The sequence below is a fragment of the Balaenoptera acutorostrata genome, chromosome 1 (assembly GCF_949987535.1).
Source record: "Balaenoptera acutorostrata chromosome 1, mBalAcu1.1, whole genome shotgun sequence".
Classification (NCBI taxonomy): domain Eukaryota; kingdom Metazoa; phylum Chordata; class Mammalia; order Artiodactyla; family Balaenopteridae; genus Balaenoptera; species Balaenoptera acutorostrata.
Genome location: NC_080064.1, coordinates 180,264,574 through 180,289,862, shown reverse-complemented (window position 1 = coordinate 180,289,862; position 25,289 = coordinate 180,264,574). Strand labels below are relative to the sequence as shown.

General features: G+C 41.2%; 1 protein-coding gene and 1 long non-coding RNA gene across 4 annotated transcripts in view; one reads left to right on the top strand and one right to left on the bottom strand.

Moving 5' to 3' along the window:
* Window positions 1-4,594, top strand: part of LOC102999223 (uncharacterized) — a 48,966-nt gene extending 44,372 nt beyond the window's left edge. Inside the window, exon 5 of the long non-coding RNA XR_450147.2 lies at window positions 4,174-4,594. This is a non-coding gene — a long non-coding RNA (uncharacterized LOC102999223). The remainder of the gene's footprint in view (window positions 1-4,173) is intronic.
* The window catches only part of SLC30A10 (solute carrier family 30 member 10), a 46,066-nt gene that overhangs the window by 9,525 nt on the left and 11,252 nt on the right, over window positions 1-25,289 (bottom strand). The window contains exons 1-3 of one of the 3 annotated variants that reach the window (XM_057535426.1): window positions 9,782-10,543; window positions 9,027-9,104; window positions 2,884-3,123 (exon numbers count right to left, since the gene is read on the bottom strand). In XM_057535426.1, the coding sequence (XP_057391409.1) occupies window positions 2,884-3,123; window positions 9,027-9,104; window positions 9,782-10,415 (952 nt within the window). In that variant the 5' untranslated portion in view covers window positions 10,416-10,543. Of the gene's footprint in view, window positions 1-2,883; window positions 3,124-9,026; window positions 9,105-9,281; window positions 9,438-9,781; window positions 10,544-25,289 lie in introns of those variants that run through there. The other 2 variants (XM_057535545.1, XM_057535488.1) reach the window with 2 other exon arrangements.

The following is a 25,289-nucleotide window of genomic DNA, read 5'->3' as shown; positions in this document are numbered from 1 at the left end:
ATATTTACAATTGTTATATCTTCTTCTTGGATTGATCGCTTGATCATTATGTAGTGTCCTTCTTTGTCTCTTGTAATAGTCTTTATTTTAAAGTCTATTTTGTCTGATATGAGAACTGCTACTCCAGCTCTCTTTTGATTTCCATTTGCATGGAATATCTTTTTCCATGCCTTCACTTTCAGTCTGTATGTGTCCCTTGGTCTGAAGTGGGTCTCTTGTAGACAGTATATATATGGGTCTTGTTTTTGTATCCATTCAGCCAGTCTATGTCTTTTGGTTTGGAACATTTAATCCATTTACATTTAAGGTAGTTATCGATATGTGTGCTCCTATTACCATTTCTTAATTGTTTTGGGTTTGTTATTGTAGGTGTTTTCCTTCTCCTGTGTTTCCTGCCTAGAGAAGTTCCTTTAACATTTGTTGTAAAGCTGGTTTGGTGGTGGTGAATTCTCTTAGCTTTTGCTTGTCTGTAAAGCTTTTAATTTCTCTGTTGAATTTGAATGAGATCCTTGCTGGGTAGAGTAATCTTAGTTGTAGGTTTTTCCCTTTCATCACTTTAAATATGTCCTGCCACTCCCTTCTGGCTTGTAGAGTTTCTGCTGAAAAATCAGCTGTTAACCTTATGGGGATTCCCTTTTATGTTATTTGTTGCTTCTCCTTTGCTACTTTTAATATTTTTTCTTTTTATTTAATCTTTGATAGTTTGATTAATATGTGTCTTGGTGTGTTTCTCCTTGGATTTATCCTGTATGGAACTCTCTGTGCTTCCTGGACTTGATTAACTATTTCCTTTCCCATATTAGGGAATTTTTCAACTATAATCTCTTCAAATATTTTCTCAGTCCCTTTGTTTTTCTCTTCTTCTTCTGGGACCCCTATAATTCGAATGTTGGTGCATTTAATGTTGTCCCAGAGGTCTCTGAGACTGTCCTCAATTCTTTTCATTCTTTTTTCTTTATTCTCCTCCATGGTAGTTATTTCCACTATTTTATCTTCCAGGTCACTTATCCGTTCTTCTGCCTCAGTTATTCTGTTATTGATTCCTTCTAGAGAATTTTTAATTTCATTTATTGTGTTGTTCATCATTGTTTATTTGCTCTTTAGTTCTTCTAGGTCCTTGTTAAATGTTTCTTGTATTTTCTCCATTCTATTTCCAAGATTTTGGATATCTTTCCTATCATTACTCTGAATTCTTTTTCAGGTAGACTGCCTATTTCCTCTTCATTTGTTTGGTCTGGTGGGTTTTTACTTTGCTCCTTCATCTGCTGCATATTTCTCTGTCATCTTATTTTGCTTATCTTTCCTTTTTTTAAAAAATGAAACATCAGTGTATATATATACACACAAAAATGATTTTTTTAGGTAGATTAAGTCTTGTTTTATTGAATGACTGACACAAAAATATTAAGAGTGGTAATTTCTGGGTGGTAGGATTATGAGAGATTTCTATTTCCTTATTTAGGCTTTCTGTATTTTCCATACTTTCTAAAATTAGTATGTATTTAGAAAGATGGTATTGAACAGTGATTATGAACAACCTGTAGCCACCTAGAGTTTGAATCCCAGTTAATCATTTACTACCTGCATGACCTTGTAAAATTTACCCAGTCCCTCTGTGCCTTGGTTTCCTTATGTGTAAATTAGGAATGATAATGACAGCACCTCATAAGTTTATTTTAAGGATTAAAATGAGTTAATATAAGTAAATCACTTGGACAATATTACCTAGCATGTAATAAGTATCATAAAAGTGTTGCTATCATTATTACAATCTAATTTTTTTAATATCTGCTTTTCAATATATATACATTACTTTGTTAAAAGGCAATATAAGCCAATATATATCATAAATTGCTTTGTATATGCTTATTTTGTTTTTTCCTTGGCAAACAAGCCCCTGGAGGAAAATGATGCTGTATATCTGCTCCTTGGAGCCTCTTTTACCTCCGTCATCCTCTGCCTGCAGCACTGGGCAAAGAGTAGGCATTCAGGACAGTCACACTGTAAATCATGCCTGTAGGAGGAAAGGCTAGCCATGGCTGTTCAATATATTAAGGCCCATCAAATCTAATTTCAGCTATTTGTCATGAAATAAGGTCTTCCGACTTTCAGCTGCATAGTGGGCCTGGGCTATAGTTCATGTTTACTGGCTCACTGATGAAGTAATGATAGATAGAATAATAGCAAATATTCATGAAAAAAATTTTTTTCCTATAAAAACTTCATCTCCATTTAGAAACACTAGAACTAAAGTTGCACATTCAGTTTCTCACCAACATCTGGAGAGTTCCCATTCAGACATTCTATAAAGTCTATAAAAATGTTATATCCTCAGACACACATAAACTCAAGTGAGAGTTTGACCTCTATTTGAACAAAGCAAAGAAACAGATTCCACTACTGAATGAGTGAATTTAAATATGGTCCATTTTACTGTGTTATAGGACACACAGTGACTTGCATGCCCACAAAAATCAGTTAACTAAAAAGTAGGATCTAGAATAGGAAGGAATGACTCATGTTTTCAGAATAGGGGAAATAAAAATCAAGTCCTGGGCAGAGTGGCCTTATCTGAGTTAGAATAAATCTCTGACATGAAGGTAAATAAATAACCCAGGAATAGGTATTGCCCAAGCAACACATTCTTAAAAATTTGCAGTAGAGTCAGAGAATGATGGGCTAAAAGGGACCTTTGGTTCTCGGAGCTGCGAGTCATTTTAGTAGCAGCAGTCATCTACAAAACATGTGAGGATGTCTCTATTGCTTTGTGATTTAAAGTATTTTAGGATACATAAATCAAACACTGCTCTGAAATAATGCTGGCCCTTTGGCCTGAAGAACATTCACTGGGCAGTAGTTCGAGATAAGAATTGCATGACTTACTCAGCTCTTCCATGTTGACGCTTTTGGGGACCATCTGCAGCAGAATGGCAGCAGTCTCCTTGATAAGTGGGAAGGCAGATGACAAAATGATGATGACCATGATGACAGTCAGGCTGGGGTCAATGTAGCACTGCCAGTTACATGGGTCCTCATGTTTCAGGGGAAGCACATAGAATATGATGGCCGTAATCACCACAACCACCGACCCCAGGGCATCTCCCATCACATGTAAAAGTACCCCTGCGGGGAAGAAAGAAAGACCAATAAAGCCCATGTGACACTCACTGACTTGGCTTCCCAAGTCTATGAATACCTGTTGCTATTTGTTCTCTGTTCAGTTAGAACAGCAGGCTGGATTCGAAAGCAAAAACAATGGCCACTGCTGCACAGAAAACAAAACCTCAGGTCACCATCCCAGGACCCAGAGAACCTGGAACAGCCTAGGAAGAATCTGAGCTGCAGATACCTGTGGGAAGAGGGACTGTGACAGTTCAAGGTGCCACACTGCTGCCACCTACCACCCATCAGAGGGCACCAAGCCGTAAACAGACGCTATGCAAATGGTTTCTTTTTCTTTCACACAGGTGTCTGTGATTTAAATTGTTTTAAACAATTTCTTTTTTTTTGGGGGGGGGTGTTCCATGCCACGTGGTTTGTGGGATCTTAGTTCCCCAACCAGGGATCGAACCCAGGCCCACGGCAGTAAAACCACAGAGTCTTATCCACTGGACCACCAGGGAATTCCCAAACTTTTTCTTCCTAATTGAAGTATAGTTGATTTACAACGTTGTGTTAGTTTCTGGTGTACAGCAAAGTGATTCAGGTACACATATTCTTTGCCATATTCTTTTCCATTATGGTTTGTTACAGGATAAATATAATATTTTTATTTATTTATTTATTTATTCTTTGTCTTCCCTCTACCTTGATCCATTTTCCCCTTCCCTAAATGCATTTACTTGCTTCTCACTTAGCCTGTGGTCACTTAAACTGCCTTTGGTTTAAGAGGTCCTCCACAGTGTCCAGCAACATTCTCACTAAACAAAGAGCCCTTTGTAACAATAAAATAACATTTAAATTCTACAGATAATAACAAAAATTGTGGATGCCTTTACTTAAGGGAACCACTTCGAAAGTTTTCGGTTATGATACAGAAAGCGTGTAATTCTAAAGAAGATCTAAGTGTCCAATTGTTTGTTGGACATAGACTGAACTGGGGTTTAGTGAATGGGGTGGAGATTTGTTAGGATTATAAAGTATAAACACAAAGTTGTTTTTTTTTTTTTACAGAAAGCAACATCAGAATCTTTCTTTCCAAAGTATGGTTTGCAGACCAGAAGCACCAACATCACCTAGAAGCTTCTGAGAAAGGCAGAATCTCAGGCCCCACCTCCAATCTATTGAATCGATTCTGCATTTTAATAAGATCCCCAGGTGACTGAAATGCACATAAAAGTTTTCAAAGCGCTGCTCTAGAAGAAAGTATATGGATTAAGAAAGATCTGCTTTGTCCCTCCATGTATCCCAGATTCACTCAGTAGAATTAATAATCATCTAAAATACTAACAACTCACTCATGGCTGCAACTGAATAGTTTCACTTAGAAGAGGCTACTTCCTCCTGGCAGCGCTTCTAAGATTCTGAGTAGCAACATAGGTCGAATGGCATTTTGTAAACACCCTAAATGTAGTTTGTGGCAACCTCCCCCCGCCACCAAAAAAATACAAGAATAAAAAGAATCCCCACATCTCCTTCTGGCTGAGTGTTTACTTATGGTAATAGGGTCCCGATTCAATAAATACATTAAGTAGTCCCATTTTAAAATTCTGTGCCCCCTTCTTCCCACCCCACCCCTACGGGAGCTTCTTACTCCCCAGTCCCTGTCCTCAGCCACAAAGAGAAACTCAAAATGTTCCCAAGAGTTGGTCTCTACAGCTTGTTTCTCCAGGAGGAACTGAAGATCAAAGCTTTAACTTTCTCCAGGACAGTACAAAATACTACCATAAAACTATGAAGACCAAATATTTCCTATATGCACTCGACATCATTTTCACTGCCTGAGACCATCTGTTATTCTCTTTTTCATGGATGTCAGCCTCGTTTCCTCCATTAGACTGTAAGTAACATGAAGGTGAGGGTCGTACCCTGCATTTCCTTTGTTTGTATTTTAGCACTGGAGGCATACAATCTAGGCACTCAATAAAAAACTATTTTCTGGTTCATCAGTCATAACTCCACGACATAGATTACCTTCTGCCTTTTACTTAATTATAATAACTGTAATGCTAGCTAACATATATGCACCAGACATTGTTGTAAGTATGTTGCATGTATTTACACATTAAGTCCTCTTAAGGACTCTCTAAAGTGGTGACTCTCTCCACTCTACAAATGAGGAAACTGAGGCACAGAGTAGCTTAGTAACTTATCCAAGAGCACACAGCTAGAAAGTGTTTGTGTGGGGATATAAATCTCCATAGTATGACTAGAGAACCGTTGTGCATCCTGCCCCATCTAAGTCCTAAATTCCAGTTTCAGGTTCTCCTTCTGAGAAATCTCATTACTGGCCCCTAAGAATTATATAAAAGAGTGTTCAGACTTATTTTTCACATAATCCACAGTAAGAATCTTATTTTGCATCCTAGCCCAGGCACAAACACACACTGAAATGAATGTTTCTTGAAAAAACAAAACCTATCCTTACACGGGATTTATTACTATTTTCTATTCTATTTCATTCAATTCTAGTTAGTTTTCAAAATGCTGATCATACTCTACTAAACTAATTTTACAACCCAAACTATCGTGACCTTCAGTCTGAAAAACTGCTTACAGCTTCATTTCACTAAATTCCTGAGATATTGCTGTGTGTTTTCTGGCCTCCCGTGCAAAGATGGTCATTATCTTCTGGGGACCTCAGTCCACTGGCAGGATTCTGGATAAGTGTATCAGTAACTTCCAGACGGAGGATTATTCCCTGTGATGAGAAATCTCAAGAAAGGCTTCTCGAGAGATGGGCAAGACTCTGAAGAGGAAACAGACTTCAAAAGGCAATAGTCCCAGGCAGAGAAACTCAGAGCAAAGGTGTTCCAAGCAGAGAACTCAAAGGAGGCTGCAGAAGAGGATGTGCTTGTCAGGCAACGTGGGAGACGGGTGCGCTACATTTAGAGTCACAGGTCTGACAGTCTCTGTGAGTCATGGATCTTGTGAAAGTCAACCTCTCTGAGAAGCAAGATTCTCACTGGTGAAATGGGAATAAGGATAACATCTGCCTCACTTCTCGAAGAGGCTAGTTCTGAAGAGGACATGATACTAGAAAAAAATGTGTATAAAAATCTAACGAAAACATAGCCGGGGTGCGTGTGTATGTGTGTGTGTGTGTGTGTGTGTGTGTGTGTGTGTGTGTGTGTGTGTGTGTGTGTATGGCAGGATAAACTGTTGAAATACTGCAGTGATTTGCTTTTTGCTATTGACTGTAAGGATCATAGAATAACAGAGTCAGTAGAACGCTTGGAAATTGATGTGACCTAATCTGTAGCTCTGAAACTTGTTAGTGACTCAGCTATCTTGAATACATTTGTGTTGCATGTTGCCATCTCAAAGACTTTCAGGGATAATGTCTTATTATCATGCTAGTCAAAAGATGTTTTATTTTGTTATTTCTATGTCTAGCTGAAATTTGAGTCACTTATTATGCATATATAATTCATAATAAAAATAAAATGTTGTAGAAATTAAAAAAAAAAAAAGAGGACGTGAAACAACGTCTGAAAACCCACTGAGAAGTAAGTGCACGGAACTGATGGGAAGGCGATTCATTAAGCGAATCCTCTGTGCTGTTCCCATCAGCCATGTATTTCTCACAACAACACAGAGATGTCGGCACTGCTATTATCTCCCTCATGTAGATAAGGAAACTGAAGGTCAAAGAGGGAACGTTACTTGCCCAAGGTCACATAGCTAGTGGAAGGCAGAGACAGAACTCAAACCAGATCCGCCTGCCTAAGCCCTCCTCACCCCACTATATGTGTGTCTTAAATGGTGGTGAGACAGGCTGGGACCTGGGACCTGGGACCCTTTGCTGCAGTGCTTGCACCTGGACAAACGTCTCCTTGAGCAACAAAATCAACAAGCTCACTTGTATGTGGCTTCTTAAAAAAAAAAAAAAAAAAAAAGCAAGCTCAGATACAGAGAACAGATTGGTGGTTGACAGAGGTGGCGGAGGGGTGGGCAAAATGGATGAATGGAGTCAAAAGGTACAAACTTCCAGTTATAAGATAAATAAGTCATGGAGATGCCACGTAAGTCAGGGTGACTATAATGATGAACCTAGTGGCAGGGCAGGAATAAAGACGCAGACATAGAGAATGGACTTGAGGACACCGGGTGCGGAGGGGGAAGCTGGGACAAAGTGAGAGAGTGGCATGGACATATATACACTACCAAATGTAAAATAGATAGCTAGTGGGAAGCAGCCGCATAGCACAGGGAGATCAGCTCGGTGCTCTGTGACCACCTAGAGGGGTGGGATAGGGAGGGTGGGAGGGAGACGCAAGAGGGAAGAGATATGGGGATATATGTATATGTATAGCTGATTCACTTTGTTGTAAAGCAGAAACTCACACACCATTGTAAAGCAATTATACTCCAATAAATGTGTGTTAAAAATAATAATAAATAAAATAAGGTAAAAATAATAATACTGTACCATATATTTGAAAGTTGCCAAGAGAATAGATCTTAAAAGTTCTCATTATGAGAAAAAAAAAATTGTTACTGTGCATAATGATGGATGTTAACCAGACACTGTTATTCACGTATTTATATTTATACTGTGGTGATCATTTCACAATACATACAAAGATTGAATCATTATGTTGTACACCTGAAACTAGTGTTATATGCCAATAATATCTCAATCAAAGAAAGAATAAAAAACAGAATGTGCTTTGAAAAGGTAAAGTGCTATGATGGTGAACTCCATCTTAAAAACCCATTAAATATATAGAGAGAGAATATATACGTTATTAATATATATTATATATGTAATACATAGTAATAATATATATATTCTATATATATATATTTATATTTAAACTGAACCTAAATAAAAGGATAAACTAAAGGATTATGAGTTTTCATCACAGATTCTCTTTCCAAAAAAATTCACCACCATGTTTTTTAGGAATTCCCCTGTTGCAGTTAAATTTTTTTAACTAATTCATTTAGAAATTTTTAGGAGCTCATGCGCTGCTGTTGTTCTTTTCTGATTTTCCCTCCAGATTCATTCTGGGTATCACTTTGTAAAACAGATGTGAGACTCTCAGAAATGAAGGCGTTTCCTGCATTATTTGTTTTTCTTTGTATTATTTACCTCTAAGCCCCACTTCAGGCTTCCTCACACCATCTAAAGGTAAAGGGCTGCATAACTTTTGTTGAAATTCTCCATCAGATTGGGAATTGGGCTTTCTTGAATCACTCTGAAGCAAAATCTGTGCCCAGGAAGTTGGAAAGGGGAGATGGAGTGTACCATGTTGGTGTCTGGTAAGAAACCCACTTTTGAACTCCCAGGGCTAAACTTTGCCCTGGGTTTGTGACCTTGAGCGTATGGTAGGAGGGATGCAAGGGATGTGCCTTCCTCTGTCTCCCCAGAACCCCCCTCTTTGGACCTTGAGGTGGAGACTCAACTGAACCAACAGACCATCTCAGGAGCAGTTTTCTGGCCAAAATAAGTGAGGCAATGAGGGCCAGTCAGCAAGGTCACTTGGGGCATAACCTTGGATAGATCCCACCTACGCTCTTCCAACCTTTATCAAAATGATATCCAATTCAAACAGGCTGCATTTTATGTTAGCAATATCCACGGGCGGGCAAAATCAAGCGGTAGCATGCCAGGGATCCGTGAGACTCTGGAGCAGGCAGCGTGAGCATGGGCCTAAGTGGAGCAAGGATAAATCATTAGCAACTCTGTCTCCCCCAGAATCGATGCCGTGATTGGGCAAGAGACCTAGGTAATAGTCTCTGCGTGTAACCAGCCTACTTTCTAACACACCTATGAAAAGGCAAACAGAAATGAAGAGTCCAGCCCAGTCCATATGTGTAACACTGAAAAGGATTTCAGCTTGACCCCAAGTCAATCCTACCTCTGATATTCAGGGCTTCGGACTTCTTCTCCTTTTTCATAGTCTCTTCTGGTTCATTCTGCGTAGTCAGGGAATCACCTGCATTCAAAGAAGAAACCTTGTGTTGTGTATAAGTTCTACAAACAAAAAGAACCAATGGACTCAAAAAAGCGTTTTGTTATTTTCAAAGCCCACTACCTCATCAGCCCCCCACCCCCACCCCACCTCTCCAAACACACAGCCCATTTTGGCCTTTAAATCAGCCTTGTGATTCACCTTTGGACTTCCTTCACACTTTCATTCAAGTTCAAACAAACAAACAAACAAAAAAAGAGGCAGTGGGAATCCACCCCCAACCCCAAACCCATAACTCCCAGGGGGACGGAAGGATGGGCAAAGGGGGAGGGAGAAAAACAAAGTGCAGATAGTATCCAGTGGAGGAGGGAGGGGTGGGGAGTGCTATCTGTTGCCCAATAATAATAACTGATTTCCAAGAGGATCAATACTCCTATACAAAGAGAATAGGGGGAGGGGAAAAGAAGCAAAGAGGGCCCGAGGACCCAGGAGGAAAAAGAAAAGAAACGGGGGAATACGTTCAGTTAGCGGCACAGACTTAAAGCCGGCCGGCAGAGGAAATAGTTGTGGGTTTTTTTGTTTTTTTGTTTTGTTTTTTTTAAAGCAGACAGGTAAAAAGAGGGCGTGGGACGAGGAGGAAGGGACCGGGCGCGCGGGGGAGGGAAGGGCAACGCGGTCCAGAAGATGCAGCCGAAAGGCACCTGCTACGTTGGAGAACACGGTCGCCCCCTTCTCGTCCACCGAGGCCACCCGGAGGGTCACGGCCGAGTCGCGGCCGGGGGCTGGCAGGGCGGCGGCGTGCCAGCGGCCCTCGGCGCCTTGGGGACCCGGGAAGACGCCGCGAGGGCCGCCCCCGGCCGCCGGCTGCTGATGCCGCTGCTGCTGGCGGCGGCGGCGGCGGCCGCAGCAGGCGAACCAGGCGGCGCAGTCCTGGAAGATGAGCAGCCCGACCAAGTTGACGGCCAGCCCCAGGGCGCCCACGATGAGCACCAGCTCGGGGTCATCGATGCGCTCGGGCCGGGCCAGGCGCAGCACGGCCTCCACGAAGATGGTGAAGCAGAGCGCGGTAAGGAAGACGGCGTTGCTGAGCGCGCCCACCACCTCGGCGCGGGCGTAGCCGTAGGTGGCGCTCAGGCCCCCGCGCGGGCGCCGGGCGATGTAGCCGGCGCTCAGCCCCACGCACAGCGAGATCAGGTCCGACAGCATGTTGAAGGAGTCGGACAGCAGCGCGATGGAGTTGCCCAGGTAGCCCGACACCAGCTCGGCCACGAAGAAGGCGACGGTGAGCACGAGCATGAACAGCAGCCGGCACGTCTTGCCCGAGTAGCGGCCCATCCCCGCCCGGCCGATCGTCCCGCCGCCACAGGTGGGGCGCGGCGCCCTGGACTCTGCCGTGGCCTGGTCCCCGCCTCCCGGGCCGCCCTGCCCGCCGGCGCCCGGGCTTCTTATAAGGCGGAGGCGGAGGCCGAGCGGCCCCGGTCCCCGCACGTCCAGAGTCTAAAGGAAGGGCCGGGCGGCCGTATCTAAGGGACCTTTCGCCGCCTCCCCGACCCCTGCCCTCCCTCGCGGCTCGGCCTCCCTTGGCACGTGGCCACGGGCCAGTGTCTGTCCTTCTAAGGACGGAAGTGGGCAGAGAGGGGAGCTGCCAAAAAGAGGGGGCGTGCCTGGATGGCCCTCGTCACAGACACCCCCTAAACACAAGCGGTGTTCACCCGACGACCCCTTTTCTCCAGTCCCTCCAGTCATCCGGGCCGTGACTGTTGGCTTTTAGTGATAAGGACCTTGATTGCTGCGGGGTGTGTTCGCAGTGGTGGACGTGAACACCTTCGCGTACGTGCCCAGACGCCCGATTCATTACAGATTCCCTAATAAGCTGGGAGCACCGACCCGTCCCACCCTGCCCTTCCGGGTGCTTCCTGCCTTGCACTTTGCGAAGTTTGAGCTGATTGCTCACTTGGCGCTCCCACGCCACCACCACACGTGGTATAGCTATTTTATCCTCTTTTCTTGCTCACAGCCTTCATAAAGGGCACACTCTCGCTTCCGTCACCCCCTCATGGCCCAGCATCATCCCTGGCCGCCTTTAGGAACTTGGCTCACAAGGTCGCCTTCCAGAGGTGAACTGCAGGCAGCCCTGGGGGAGAGCTCAGATCACACGTCCGTGAGCCTGGCACCCCCTCCCAGCTCTCAGAAATGCAGTTTCTCTGTCTTAGGTGCAGGTCCCTTGGCCACCAAAGAGGACAAGGCTGGCCTCCTCTGTGTACTTGTCTCCGTTCTCCATTGGAGAGAATATTCTCCTCACCCCCATGGGTCCCTCCCAGCATGACCTGATAGAGTTCGGTGACTGACCTACGTGAAGGCTTATTCCAAATAGAGCCTTTCTGTTGACAACAGGCTGTGTTCCAAGTAAATGTTACCCAGAAAAGGACTGTCCCCAGGACTCGGGGAAAAACCAAGGATCCGGGTCCTTGAAGATGAGTGTTTGCTCTTGGTCAGTTCAGGGAGCGGGGTGGGGGAACCTTGCAGGTTTCTTTATTGGTTTGTTTTAGTTTTATACTCTTGTCTCATTCCAAAAAAGATCTGAGGGTGAAGTCTGATGATCTCTCTTCTCCCTCCCCCATCCCCAACCCCTGAACTTTAACCATTACTAAAAAAACACATCTGCTTTTGGCTTGGAGATGAATAAAAATATCTCACTCCAAAATAGACACAGAATCCATTCAGGGAACATTCTAATTCTAGTCCCATTCATTGCCTTAGCCTTGTAAAGCATGATCTTGTCTTTTAATGGTCCCCGAGGGTCCTTAACAAGCATGCAAAAACTTCTTGGATCTGAGGGTTCCACCTTATACCAGATGATCCTCGAAATTCTGGGAACCTATGATGCGTTCCCTTCCCACCTCCAGGAAAATATCCCTACAGTGAGAACTTGAGGAAATTGATCATTTAAAGTCTTCTCTAGGGACTTCCCTGGAGGTCCAGTGGTTAAGACTCTGTGCTACCAATGCAGGGGACACGGGTTCGAGCACTGGTCAGGGATCTAAGATCCCACATGCCCCATGGCGTGGCCAAAAATAAAATTAAAAAAAACACACACCACTGTTATTTCAAAAATAAATCAATAAATAAAGTCTTCTTCAAAAATTAGTATTAAAATGATCAAAAACTAAAAAGCAGTAAAGAGATATAGGCTGATGAAAGTTTTGAGGCTGAATGGTCTTGCACAAGTTCCTTAATTGTCTGGGCCTGTTTTCACTACTGTAAAATGAGGATCATAATAGTGCCCTCTCATAAGGTTGTGAGGATTGAAGGGGTTAATAGGTGTAAAGTGATTATAACAGTGCTATTGTAACAGATTATAATAGTAAGCACTCAATAAATGTTAACTGCTTATTTAAAAAAAAAAAAAAGCAGACAGGAAGAAAAAGAAGGTGTGGGATGAAGAAGAGAGTGGGCGAGAGAACGGAAGAACGAAGTGGTCCAGAGGGCCACATGATTAGCATTAGTATTAATATTAGTAATACAGCATGTGTAACAAAATTGCTATTGAGCACAGACGACACACTCTAATACAAGAAGAAGCTATGCCCCAGTACTGCAGACTACGAAACCCCTGAGACATGTAACCTATGACAGAAAGCCAAGCAGTCAAAATAAGAGAGAAAGGCCTTTTGGAGATCACTTGACAGCGCTAACACAGTCCCCGCTGATTGCATTTCTCTGTCATTCACAACTGCAAGAAAAACCTGAGAGCAGCAGAAATATATCACTTGTGCCTGTTTCCCAGTCATTCTCCTAACCAAAGGTATATAAGAAGAATTATGTCATTGCCCCGGGAGGGCAGTCAGTGGAACTACAAAGCCAGCGGCTGAGGAAGCGTAGTGCCCTGCCCAGGGCCTAGTTCCTGGCTTCAAGAAAGTCTAAAGACTAAGGATGTCAACCAAAAGCACTTAAGGAAAATGTTCTGATATATATAGCTGTGTGTATATGTATATACATACATATCGCTGGGTGTACATATATATATAGCTGTGTGTATATGTATATACATACATATCGCTGGGTGTACATATATATATATAGTTGTGTGTATGTGTATATACATACATATCGCTGGGTGTACATATATATATAGCTGTGTGTATGCGTATATACATACATATCGCTGGGTGTACATATATATATAGTTGTGTGTATGCGTATATACATACATATCACTGGGTGTACATATATATATAGCTGTGTGTATGCGTATATACATACATATCGCTGGGTGTACATATATATATAGCTGTGTGTATGTGTATATACATACATATCGCTGGGTGTACATATATATATAGCTGTGTGTATGTGTATATACATACATATCGCTGGGTGTACATATATATATAGCTGTGTGTATGTGTATATACATACATATCCCTGGGTGTACATATATATATAGCTGTGTGTATGTGTATATACATACATATCGCTGGGTGTACATATATATATAGCTGTGTGTATGTGTATATACATACATATCGCTGGGTGTACATATATATATAGCTGTGTGTATGTGTATATACATACATATCGCTGGGTGTACATATATATATAGCTGTGTGTATGTGTATATACATACATATCGCTGGGTGTACATATACATATATAGTTGTGTGTAAATATACATATAGTTTGTGTGTGTGTGTATGTATACATACACATCTATATGTATATAGGTTATACATATATAATCTAAGTTAATTGCCAAAAATTTAGACTGCATCTTATAGTTACTGTGAATTATGAGGTTTCGGTAACTTTTTTTAAAATTTTTTATTGGAGTATATTTGATTTACAATGTTGTGTTAGTTTCAGGCGCATAGCAAGTGAATCAGTTATACATATACATATATCCACTCTTTTTTTTTTAGATTCTTTTCCCATATAGGCCATTAAAGAGTATTAAGTAGAGTTCCCTGTGCTATACAGTAGGGTCCTTATTAGTTATCTATTTTATATATAGTAGTGTGTATATGTCAATTCCAATCTCCCAGTTTATCCCTCCCCCCAACCTCCTGATAAGTTTGTTTTCTACATCTGTAACTCTATTTCTGTTTTGTAAAGTTCATTTGTACCATATTTTTAAATTCCACATATAAGCAATATCATATGATATTTCTCTTTCTCTGTCTGACTTACTTCACTCAGTATGCCAATCTCTAGGTCCATCCATGTTGCTGCAAATGGCATTATTTCGTTCTTCTTTATGGCTGAGTGATATTCCATTGTATATATGTACCACATCTTCTTTATCCATTCCTCTGTTGATGGACATTTAGGTTGCTTCCATGTCTTGGCTATTGTAAATAGTGCTGCAATGAACATTGGGGTGCGTGTATCTTTTTGAATTATGGTTTTCTCCAGATATCTGCCCAGGAGTGGGAGCTTTTGGTTATTGAGCTCTAACTCTCTGCCTAGCCCTTGTGCTGAGTACTTTATAGTCATTATCTCATTTCATCCTCACAACAGCCCCATAAAATAAGTACAGGAAGACTTCAGAGATATTGTGGGTTCAGTTCCAAATGACCCCAATGAAGCCCAATGAAGCGAATATCACAATAAAGTGAGTCACACAGAATTTTTGGTTTCCCAGTGTACTTAAAAGCTATGTTTACACTATACTGTGGTCTATGTTCTCATCTATAATCTGGAGATAGAGACATCACTCTTTCACACAATGGTGATGGGAATCAAAAAGGATAGCATAGTGGAGGGCCCTGCCTGGCACCTTGAGTAGATAATCAACAAATAGTGGCTCCTTTCCTTAACTTCTGGCCATCATCATTCCCAGACTTGTTGACTTCTAGTAAGTAACATTGTAGAATCCCCTTCACAGTTATTTCTATTACCCTAGGTTTTATAAGATCATCTATTCCCCCTTTGTTCAAATAATCTAATTAGCTTAGGACTAATTAACTATTGATTAATGTATTATGAATGTAAAATATTGATTAGTGAAATATTTTATGAATATTAAAATATTTAAAATAAAATATTTTATGAATATACAACTTCAAACTTCTCAGCTATCCTTGCTATCCTTCTTCGTCCATCACGACCTTATCTTCTGTTATTACATGGTAGAAGAATAGAGAGAATCGGCGTAACTGGACTGGGAGACATAACTTTATTACCATTGCAAAATGAGAGGTTGTGTCGAGTATTGAAATAAAGTCTAGAGGGAAACTAAGATTCTCGGCCTCCAACTAAATTATTGTACAACTTAAACCAGTCACTAAATTTCTGAGCTTTAGTTTCCTAATCTGTAAGTGGAAATAAGAACTTCATACTACTTAATGCATATTTGATGTTCTAAACATCAAATAAGATAATGAAGGTACAAATACATAGACAAATAAAAGGCATTGTTATTGTAATTATGAAGCCATGGATCCATAATCAACATGAGTTCTAGAAAGCAAGTACTATATTTGTAACAACCAGCAATTGAAATAGGTCAGCTAAGGTTTTAGGTTGTCTGGAACTCCCTCCCTGCTTCCTTCTCATGAGACACCCTGTCCTCTTTGACACAGACATGGGCATGTAATGGAGGCTGAGCCAATCATAGTTCCTCATCCCTTAGTCACAGTGCTTGATTCAAGGGATGGGCACTTAATCCAAGATGGGTCAGAGTTCTTCTCTTGGAATTTTCAGAATGGATCTGGTAAAGAAAGGGTTTCCATTCCTTGTCTGGTTACTAAGCAGTGAGGGTGTGACTCAGAGCCCCTGGTAATTATGTTTCCCGCTGCTTCCTTTCCAATACCCTTCGATCTGCAGTAGGAAAGGAAACAGAAAGAAATGAATCACTAATGGAATTCAAGTCTCTGGTTCCAACTTGACTATGTGAACCAATACATTTTCCCTCTTTGCTCAAGCAAGTATAAGTTGGATTTTTGTCACTTGCAAGCAGATACTTCCAGTCAATAGTTGGCCAAGAACCCATGCCTATTATAAAGTGCTAAGAATGGTTTCTCCCCTTCTCCACTCAAGACACATGAGAAATATAAATTTAAGCCTTAAAAAAATAAAATGGCAAAATAAATATGACCTTTCCTCACTTCGATTCTTCCCCAGTGCTGGAAAAATTATTTCTGCTTCATTCTCGTTCCCCCCTCCAGAGGAAAAACTTGAAAAATTGTGACAGTCTTTATTTCCTCAAATTCCATTCTCTCTGCCACTGACTCCAATCCCATCTCCATCTCCACCAAAGCCACTGGAAAGGCTTTGTCAAAGTTACTCACGGCCTCCTAATTCTTGAATCCATTGGTTTTCTATTCTCATCTTGCTGGAATTCTCAGCAACATTTGTTGCTAAAGACCTTGCTTTCCTTCTCGGACACTCTCCATTTGACCACTGAACAATGTACCCTCTTGGTTTCCCTTATATCTCGTTGATAGTTCCTCCATCTCTTCTCTAAATCTCTAAATAGTGCAGCATCCCAGCACTCAGTCCTAGGCTCCCCACTCCTCTGTGTCTATGCTGTGGTAATTGGGTGTTACTGTCCATGTGGGAGGTAGAGACCATGTCTGTCTCACTGGTTGCCATATCCCCAATGCACAGAGGGCTCCAGAAGGAGGAGGGAATGGCATGAGCCAAGGCCTGGAGAATGGACTTTGGGGTGGTAGAGTGGAAGGAGATGAGGCTTTGGGTGGCAAAGGACTGATTATTGAAAGTCTCCTAAGCCAGGTAAAGGATTTGGGACTCAATCTTAGGGAAATAGGAAGCCACTGATCAATCAGGGGAGTGAGAGCCATTGGTCAGTCAACAGATGTTTAGTGAACATTTGCCATATTCTAGGCACTGGTCTAAGAAAGGATATAGCTGAGAATAAGAGACAAGGACCCTGCTCTTGTAGATCCTACATTCTAGAGGAGATAACAGGAAATTAAAAGAAAGAATGAACAAAAGAATAAAAGAAGGAGGGAGGGAGGGAGAGAGAAAGAAAAGGAAGGAAGAAGAGAAGGGAGGGCGGGAGGGAGGAAGGGAGTTTTCAGGTAGTGATAAAGGCTATTTTGAAAATAAATTGTCTACTCCAGTGGCCTTCAAACAGTTTTGTACTATGGAATGGCTGTGGAACTACTTTAGATGGGATGGTCATGGAAGCCCTCTCCAAAGAGATGAAAATTAAGCTGAAACCTAAGTGACAGCAGAAGCCAGCCCTGAGTAGAACTGGGAAGAGCATTCCAGGCAATGCCCACAAGTGCAAAATCCCTACAGCAGAGAAATGAGTGGGATGTTTCGTGGAGTAAAAGACAGCTGGGATGGCTAGAACTTAGTAAGCAAGGGGAGAGGGGTAAGACCTGAAATCAGAGAGGCACGAGGAAAGTGAGATGTTTCTTGGAGCCATGTCTATCAAAAAGGGAAGCATGAAAGAAAAGAAAGCCATGCAGTACAAAAATGTTTCTTAAGGCTGACCTGCTTTTACCCTTTGTATTAGCTGCCTGATCTTTGGAGGAATTTGAGTATCCAATGCATGGCTAAACTTTTTTTTTTAAGTAGACTTCATTTTTTGAAACAGTTTTAGGTTCACAGCAAAACAGATCACAAAGTACAGTGCTTCCATATAACCTTCTCCCATACACATCCCCCATTATCAACATCCAGCACCAGCATTGTACACTAGTTGTAACTGATAAAACTACATTGACAGATCATTGTAACCCAGAGTCCATAATTTACATTGGGGTTCACTCTTGGTCTTGTACGTTCTATGGATTTGGACAAATGTACAATGACATGTATCCACCATTAAAGTATCACACAGACTAGTTTCACTGCCCTAACAATCCTCGGCACAACACCTATTCAGCCCTCCCTCCTCCCTAACCCCTGGTATCCAGTCATCTTTTTCCTGTCTCCATATATTTGCATTTTCCAGAATGTCATATAGATGGCAAAGATGGCTATACTTTTTAAAATGTGAGGTAAGCAAAGCACTCAGAACAAACTAAGTTCTTTTCTGCAGAGGAAATTATGTGAAACATTATGAACAAGTGTCTGCAGCTCATCCTGCCCTGTAGATGGTGACTTCCATTTTCAGTGGAGTCATATAACAAAATGGAGCTGGGACATCGGAGGCATGATGGCAGCTAGAACTTCACGGGTGCCCTTCAGACACGTTCCAATGTCTTTTCTGACATTATCTATCCTGAGAAAACTGAGGTTGGAAAAGTCAATAAGTTATTCAAGTTTTTCCAGCTAGGAAGAGTTAAATGATATTATGAACTTCAGAAATGAGCAGACTTGACTTTAAATATTGACTCTGCCACCAAGTGTATCATGTGGACAATGGCAACAGTTTCATGAAAAAAAAAAACTCAAATGCTGATCCTCTAGAGTTCATCACATAATTTTATTATATCATTATTCTGGAAAGTTCTCATATGATTACCTCACTCTTTCTACCTGCTTATGCTATTTCATAGTAGAGATGTACGTAGTTTATTTAAGCAACCCTCATATCCACTGATGGATATTTAGTTTTCTTTTTTATCCACTTGTATTTCATCATCATTGTGGTCATTATTGTGATTGTTTATGTAAACACTCTGTAGTAAAAATCCTTGTACATTTTTCATTGCTCATTTTTGGAGCATAAATTCCTAGAAATACTGAGTCAAAATGTATGGGCATTTAAAACTGTTTATAGCCACTGCCAAATGCCACCCAAAAATATTGTACAAATTTATACTTCTGTCAAAAATTCATGAGATTGTTTTTGTTTTAATTTCTGATTGTTTGTTGCTAGTGTATAAAAATGTAATTGATTCTTTTATATTAACCTGCTATCCTCTGACCTTGCTAAATTCACTTATTAGATCTTATACTTGTTTCATAGACTTCCCAGTATTTTCTAGGTAGACAATCATACCATCTGCAAATAAAGACAATTTTATTTTTTCCTTTTATTAAAAAAAAAATAAGGTATGAGAGTTCCATTTCCCTAGGCTTCTAACATTGCTAGCCCATAAGTTCTGTAAAATTTGGGGGGGGGACAATTTCATTTTAATAATTTTTTGTGATGGTAGTCTCATTAGTATCTAAAGAATTTACATTCTATTCTGTACATAGAATTCTGAAAGTGATTTCGCTTTAGTTTTTTTTTTATTAGGTGATAAATTTTGGGTTTTTTTAAATTAAAACAATTTTCATAGAGCAGTCTTAGATTCACAAAAAAATTGAACAGAAGGTACAGAGATTTCCCACATATCACCAGCCCCAACCTATTATTGGAGATAATAGACTCTCCAATTATCAAAATCCCGTGCTGGAGTGGTACATTTGTTACAAGTAATGAATCTACATTGACACATCATAATTACCCGAAGTCCATATTTTACATTATGGTTCACCTTTAGTATTGAACATTCTATGGTTTTGGACAAATGTTTAATGACATTTATCCACCATTATATCAAACAGAGTATTTTCACTGCCCTAAAAATCCTCTGTGCTCTGCCTAATCATCACTCTCCCCCAATACCAACCCTTGGGAACCACTGATATTTTTATTATATCCACAGTTTTGCCTTTTCCAGAATGTTATATAATTGGAATCACAGTGTATGTTGCCTTTTCAGATTGACTTCTTTCACTTAGTTATATACATTTAAGGTTCTTCTATGTCTTTTCATGGCTTAATAGCTCATTTCTTTTCAGTACTGAATAATATTCCATTGTCTGGAGGTACAGTTCATGAATGCATTCATCTACTGAGGAACATCATAGTTGCTTTTAAGTATTGGTAACTATGAGTAAAGCTGCTATAAACATCCATGTGTAGGTTTTTGTGTGGACATAAATTTTCAACTCCTTTGGGTAAATACTAAGGAGCATGATTGCTGGATCATATGGTTAAGAGTAAGTTTAGTTTTGTTAAAAACTTCCAAACTGTTTCACACAGTGGCTGTAATCATTTTGCATTCCCATCAGCAATGTTTCACAGCTCATGTTGCTCTACATCTTCAACAGCATTTGGTGTTGTCAGTGTTCCATAGTTTAGAGATTCTAATAGGTGTACATGTGAAGCATGCTTATTTGCCATGTGTTTATCTTCTTTGATGATGTGTGTTATGGTCTTTGGCTTATTTTTAATATGATTAGTTGTTTTCTTATTGTTGAGCTTTCAAAGTTCTTTGTATATTTTATCTAACAGTCATTTATCAGCTGTGACTTCTGCAAATATTTTTTTCCAGTCTGTGACCTGTCTTCTCATTCTCTTGTCTTTTGCACAGCAGAGATTTTTATTTTAATGAAGTCTAGCTTATCAATTCTTTCATGGAATGTGTCTTTGGTGTTGTATCTAAAAAGTCATCACCATACATCAGGTCATCTAGGTTTTCTCCTATGTTATCTTCTAGGAGTTTTATAGTTATGCAATTTACATTTAGGTCTCTGATGCACTTTGAGATTAATTTCAGTGAAGGGTATAAGGTCTGTGTCTAGATTTATTTATTTTTGCATGCGATGGTCCAGTTCTTCCAGCACCTTCTGTTAAAAAGATTATATTTGCTCCATTGTATTAGCTTTAGTTTTATATTTCAATTGGCTTAATGCTTACTAAGAGTCTTTTCATACCATGGCTTTTGAATTTCTGAACTCATCTTCATTCGTATTTTGGTTGACCAGATAATTTAGTGGTTTTTTTCAAGTGTTCTTGGGATGGAGATATATATATATATATATATATATATATATATATAGTCTTTATGTTGCCTTTATAAATGAACAAAACTTAGATGTGTATACAATTCTTAGGTTCATGTTTTACTTTATCTCTCAGGACTATGTAGACATTGATTCACTGTATCCTGGCACTGCATGTTGTAAAGAAATCTGAATCCAGCCTGACATTTGCTCCTTGTAGATGAGTCTGTTTTCTGCCTGGATGCCTATGGGATTCTTTCTTTTGCCTGATATTCAGAAACTTTCACAGAATGTATTTATTGATTGCTCCATATCAATTTTCCATTTTGTTTTGCAGATTTTCTTATCTTCCTTTAGAATATTTCAGAATAAATTCTTCTATTATATCTTTGAATATTTTTTTCTGATACATCTGTCTGCTTTCTACCTCAGGAAACACTTAGTATGTACATGAAGTACCTCTACTGTTTGTTGTTCGTATCTATTATCTTCCTCCTAATTGCTTTAAATTCCTTGGTCAGTTTCCCAAGCTTGCCTTCCACATCATCTATTGCTTTCTATAGTGCTTATTCTACGTCTCACTGCTTCCAAAATGGTTTTTCATTCTGTAATATTTTTTTATCTTCCATTTTTCCCCGAGTTCTGACAGTTCATATTCATTGTTTTAGCTGAAAACAACTTCTTTCACCTGGGTTATTATTCTTCCATGTATTTTTTCATCTGCCTTTTTGCTGGTTCCTTTCTCACTTTTTCTCTGTAGTATATGTGTGTGTTCCCGCGTTGGGTCTTTGCTATTTATTAAGCACCTTTGAGTGGGGCACTTAGCTCCAAGTCTGCTGATAGTGTGGGAATGGGTGGAGGAGGGATCAAGACATAGGTATCTGGTGACTTCAGGTTGGACATGTCTCAGAACTTCCTTACCAAATATGCTTCTTCCCATCAAGGTAAGTAGGTCACCGACAGATGGTCTACAGGTTGGATCCTTCCAGATGACAGTTTTTTGTTTGTTTTAAGGAGACCCTCTATTCCCCAAGCTTCACATTCCCCACAAGGGCACCTCCCCGGAAGTAACATTCCTGCCCACTTCCTGTCACTTGCCCGCTTTTTCCCAGAGGCAGGATAACTGCCTGGGTTAGTAAGCATGGGAGAAAGAGTGGCGCATATCCAGATAACCTCTTCTGGCCTGTCTTTTTCAGATTTGCCTTCCCTCAGAGACCTGCAATCCTAGACATGAGGGAAACTAGCAAGCAGGATCTGTCCCGTGGAGGGAGGTCTGGAACTGGGCAGGTGAGTTTAATTCTGGGATGAACTATTAAAAAGCTCTTTGCTGCTACACATCTAAGCCATATCCTGTAATATGTCATATCTATAATAAAGTTGGTGTTATGTTCAACTATCATCTGTCTCTTACCTATCAATTGCTTCCAAACCTAGGAGAGTAAGAAAGGGGTATTCTTAATTAGTCCCTAAAGCCCTAACATACTGGTGAGTTGGCAGGAACCTTGAGAAGGGTAAAGGTGAGAATCTAGAGGCCAAACTAACACATGGAGATTGAGGCTTCTGGTGAGGCCAGAGCAGGCGCTGTTAAGTTTTAGGTCTCCAGTAAGTGTGAGCCAGGCAGGATTTTGACCTTGGCAAATCAAAGCAGCTTATTGCCTACAGAAGAATGGCTGTTGTTACAGATGTTTTAATAGTCCTTTGAGAGCATGAGTTTTTAAGACTGTTTTTTTACTATGTGCTTCAGTCTTACTGTGCAAAGAAAGTGAGAGAGAGAGAGTAGTTTGCTCTCAAAAACAAGGACATTGCACCACAGGAAGAGAGAGTTTTCTTCAGGCTAGACAAATGCAGAAAAGAAAAGGAGATGCACATCTATCTAAATATACTTAAAGAGGGGATTAGATTAGATCAGACTGGGAACTGGGAACCAAAGATATCTTTCAGAGACAGGAAGCAAGATTTCAGATGACTGACTGGCATCTAGGAATGCACCTCACCACCCCCAGAGGGAACCAGATGCAGGGACCTATTAAAAGTCATCCTCTTAGAACAGACTTAGGGTTGCCAAGGGGTGGAGGGGAGGGATGGATTGGGAGTTGGGGATTAGCAGATGCAAACTATTATATATAGGATGGATAAACAAGGTCCCACTGTATAGCACAGGGGTCCCACTGTATAGCACAATATCCTGTGATAAACCATAATGGAAAACAATATGAAAAAGAATGTAAATATATGTATAACTGAATCACTTTGCTGTACAGTAGCAATTAACACAATACTGTAAATCAACTATACTTCAATAAAATAAATTTTTAAAAAATTTAAAAAGAGAGTCAATAGTCTTAACAAAAAAGGCATCCTCTTAAAGCTATGATACCATCTGAAATAAAAGCAACTGGGGAATACAGCAATTGCCCCACATCTGCCCCATTGTCATATGCTGGGGATGCGGAACGCAGGCCCTTTCTTTGTTTCTTTAGTTCACAGATCTTCAGGGTGGGGATGGAGGGGAGAAGACTTAAGGAGCTGCACCTGAGGAGCCTCATTTGCCCTGGCCCTGAGTAAGATGACAAGATCCTAAACGTGAAGCTGATGCCCTATGGGATGAGACTGTAGGGGTTTGGGGAGCAGTGAATGATTTTGTGTGTGGAAATGATGTGAATTATAGCTGGAGGGCAGACTGTGCAGATCGTTTTTTTCCAAAGATGCCCACAACCATATCTCCTATTCCACAGGGAGACCTTGATGCTTCTATCCAGAAGTGGGTCTGAGGGCTTGATTCTCCTTCCATCTTGTCACTTGCCTATAACCCATACAATCTGAGGTTGGGCCAGAAAAGGCATTGAGGTGTCTACCTTGTTTGATGGAACACTCATGTTTGAAAGCTGACCCACCGTGGATGATGTCCTGAGGACACGCTGTGTGAGGAAACCAAGCCCCACAGCAAGGGCACGTGTAGGGGTCCAGTTAGCAGTCCTAGACGTTGAGACCTCCCAGCCCAGGAGCCAGACATATGATCATGCAGCCTCTCACCATCACCTCGCTACCCCCAGCCTTTGAATCTTCCCAGCCGAGGCCTCAGACGTCGTGGAGCAGACAAACTGTTCCCACTATGTGCTTTCCCATTTCGGGCCCGGAGAATCCTGGGTATCATCAGACGATTGTTGTTTTACTGTTTTACGCCACTATTTGTGGTGGTTTGTTACACAGTAACCGGAACAGGGAACCACCATGTAAAGACTGGCAGAGCTATACCAAAGCTTCTACACAATTCGGAGCTATTTGAGAGGAGAAGCCAGGAAGATTAGCATAGAATATTTAAGGTGTTATTAGATGTCCTTCAAAGCAAAACAGTTATCGTGGATGTGGCGGTTTGCCTGTGTCCTGTTGGACAGGTTGAGAACAGACAGAGCTAGGACACCAAGGTCAGGGGAAAGGAGGATGAGATGTGCTGAAGGGGATCAGGCAAGAACATAATAGTGTGAGCCCAGGCCTGGCTTAGACTTTTGGTTTATTTGGAAAATGCTTTTCAAGTGAGATGATCCAACTCAGAGAGGTGAGAGTTGACGAGATCTGTTTGGACAACAGTTGCTTTTGGCAGATCCATAAACACTGAATTCATTTCCCTCACTGTGATAAGAAAAAAATCTATGTTGGAAAAATAAATGTCTGGCCCAGAAAACAAGGACCAAGTAAAAGGAAAAAAGTCCAACAAAAACACTAGCCTTATGTGGGGTAGAGAAGGAAAGAGAACAACTTTAAGAACTTATTAAGCTATGAAACCATGAACAACTCAACTGAGCCTTCCTGAGAGAAGAGCACAAGAGGCAGGAAAACACTAGAAGCCCCTCCTACACTTCAGAAGATTCAGCAGGATGATCCACTCCGCAAGGCCTGCAACAACCAAAGGCTGTGGGCAGACGATCTCTGGAGGGTCGGAAAGCAGGAGCAGGAACAAAAGGATGAGCTTCCAATATTTCAAAACAGCTTCAGCTCAGAAATCCACGGAGACTGACCCTCAGGCTGAAACAAACATGGGAGTGAGGGAGAGGCTTCCTCAGGAGGCAGGAGTCACAGGCCTAAGCAGCTCTGCAGCTGGAGACAGCAGCAGCAAATCCCTGAGGCACAGGATTAATAAGAGCCCACACACAGGAGAGTGAGTGTAGACAGAGCAGAAATAGGCACTCAAGATGGAAATGGAATTCAGGAGTTTGCTTATTTGCATTCCTTCCTTCCTCCCGTCCTCCCTCCCTCCCTTCCCTCCCTCCCTCCGCCCCTCCCTCCCTCCCCCCTCCCTCCCTCCTCCCTCCCTCCCCCACCTCCTCCCTCCCTCTCCCTCCTTCTCCCATCCCTCCCTCCCTCACCCCTCCCTTCCTCCCTCCCTCTTCCCTCCCTCCCTCCTTCCCTCCCTTCCTTCCTTCCTTCCTTCCTTCCTTCCTTCCTTCCTTCCTTCCTTCCTTCTCTCTCTCTCTCATACACACAAACACACACACACACACTGATTAGGAAGGAAAA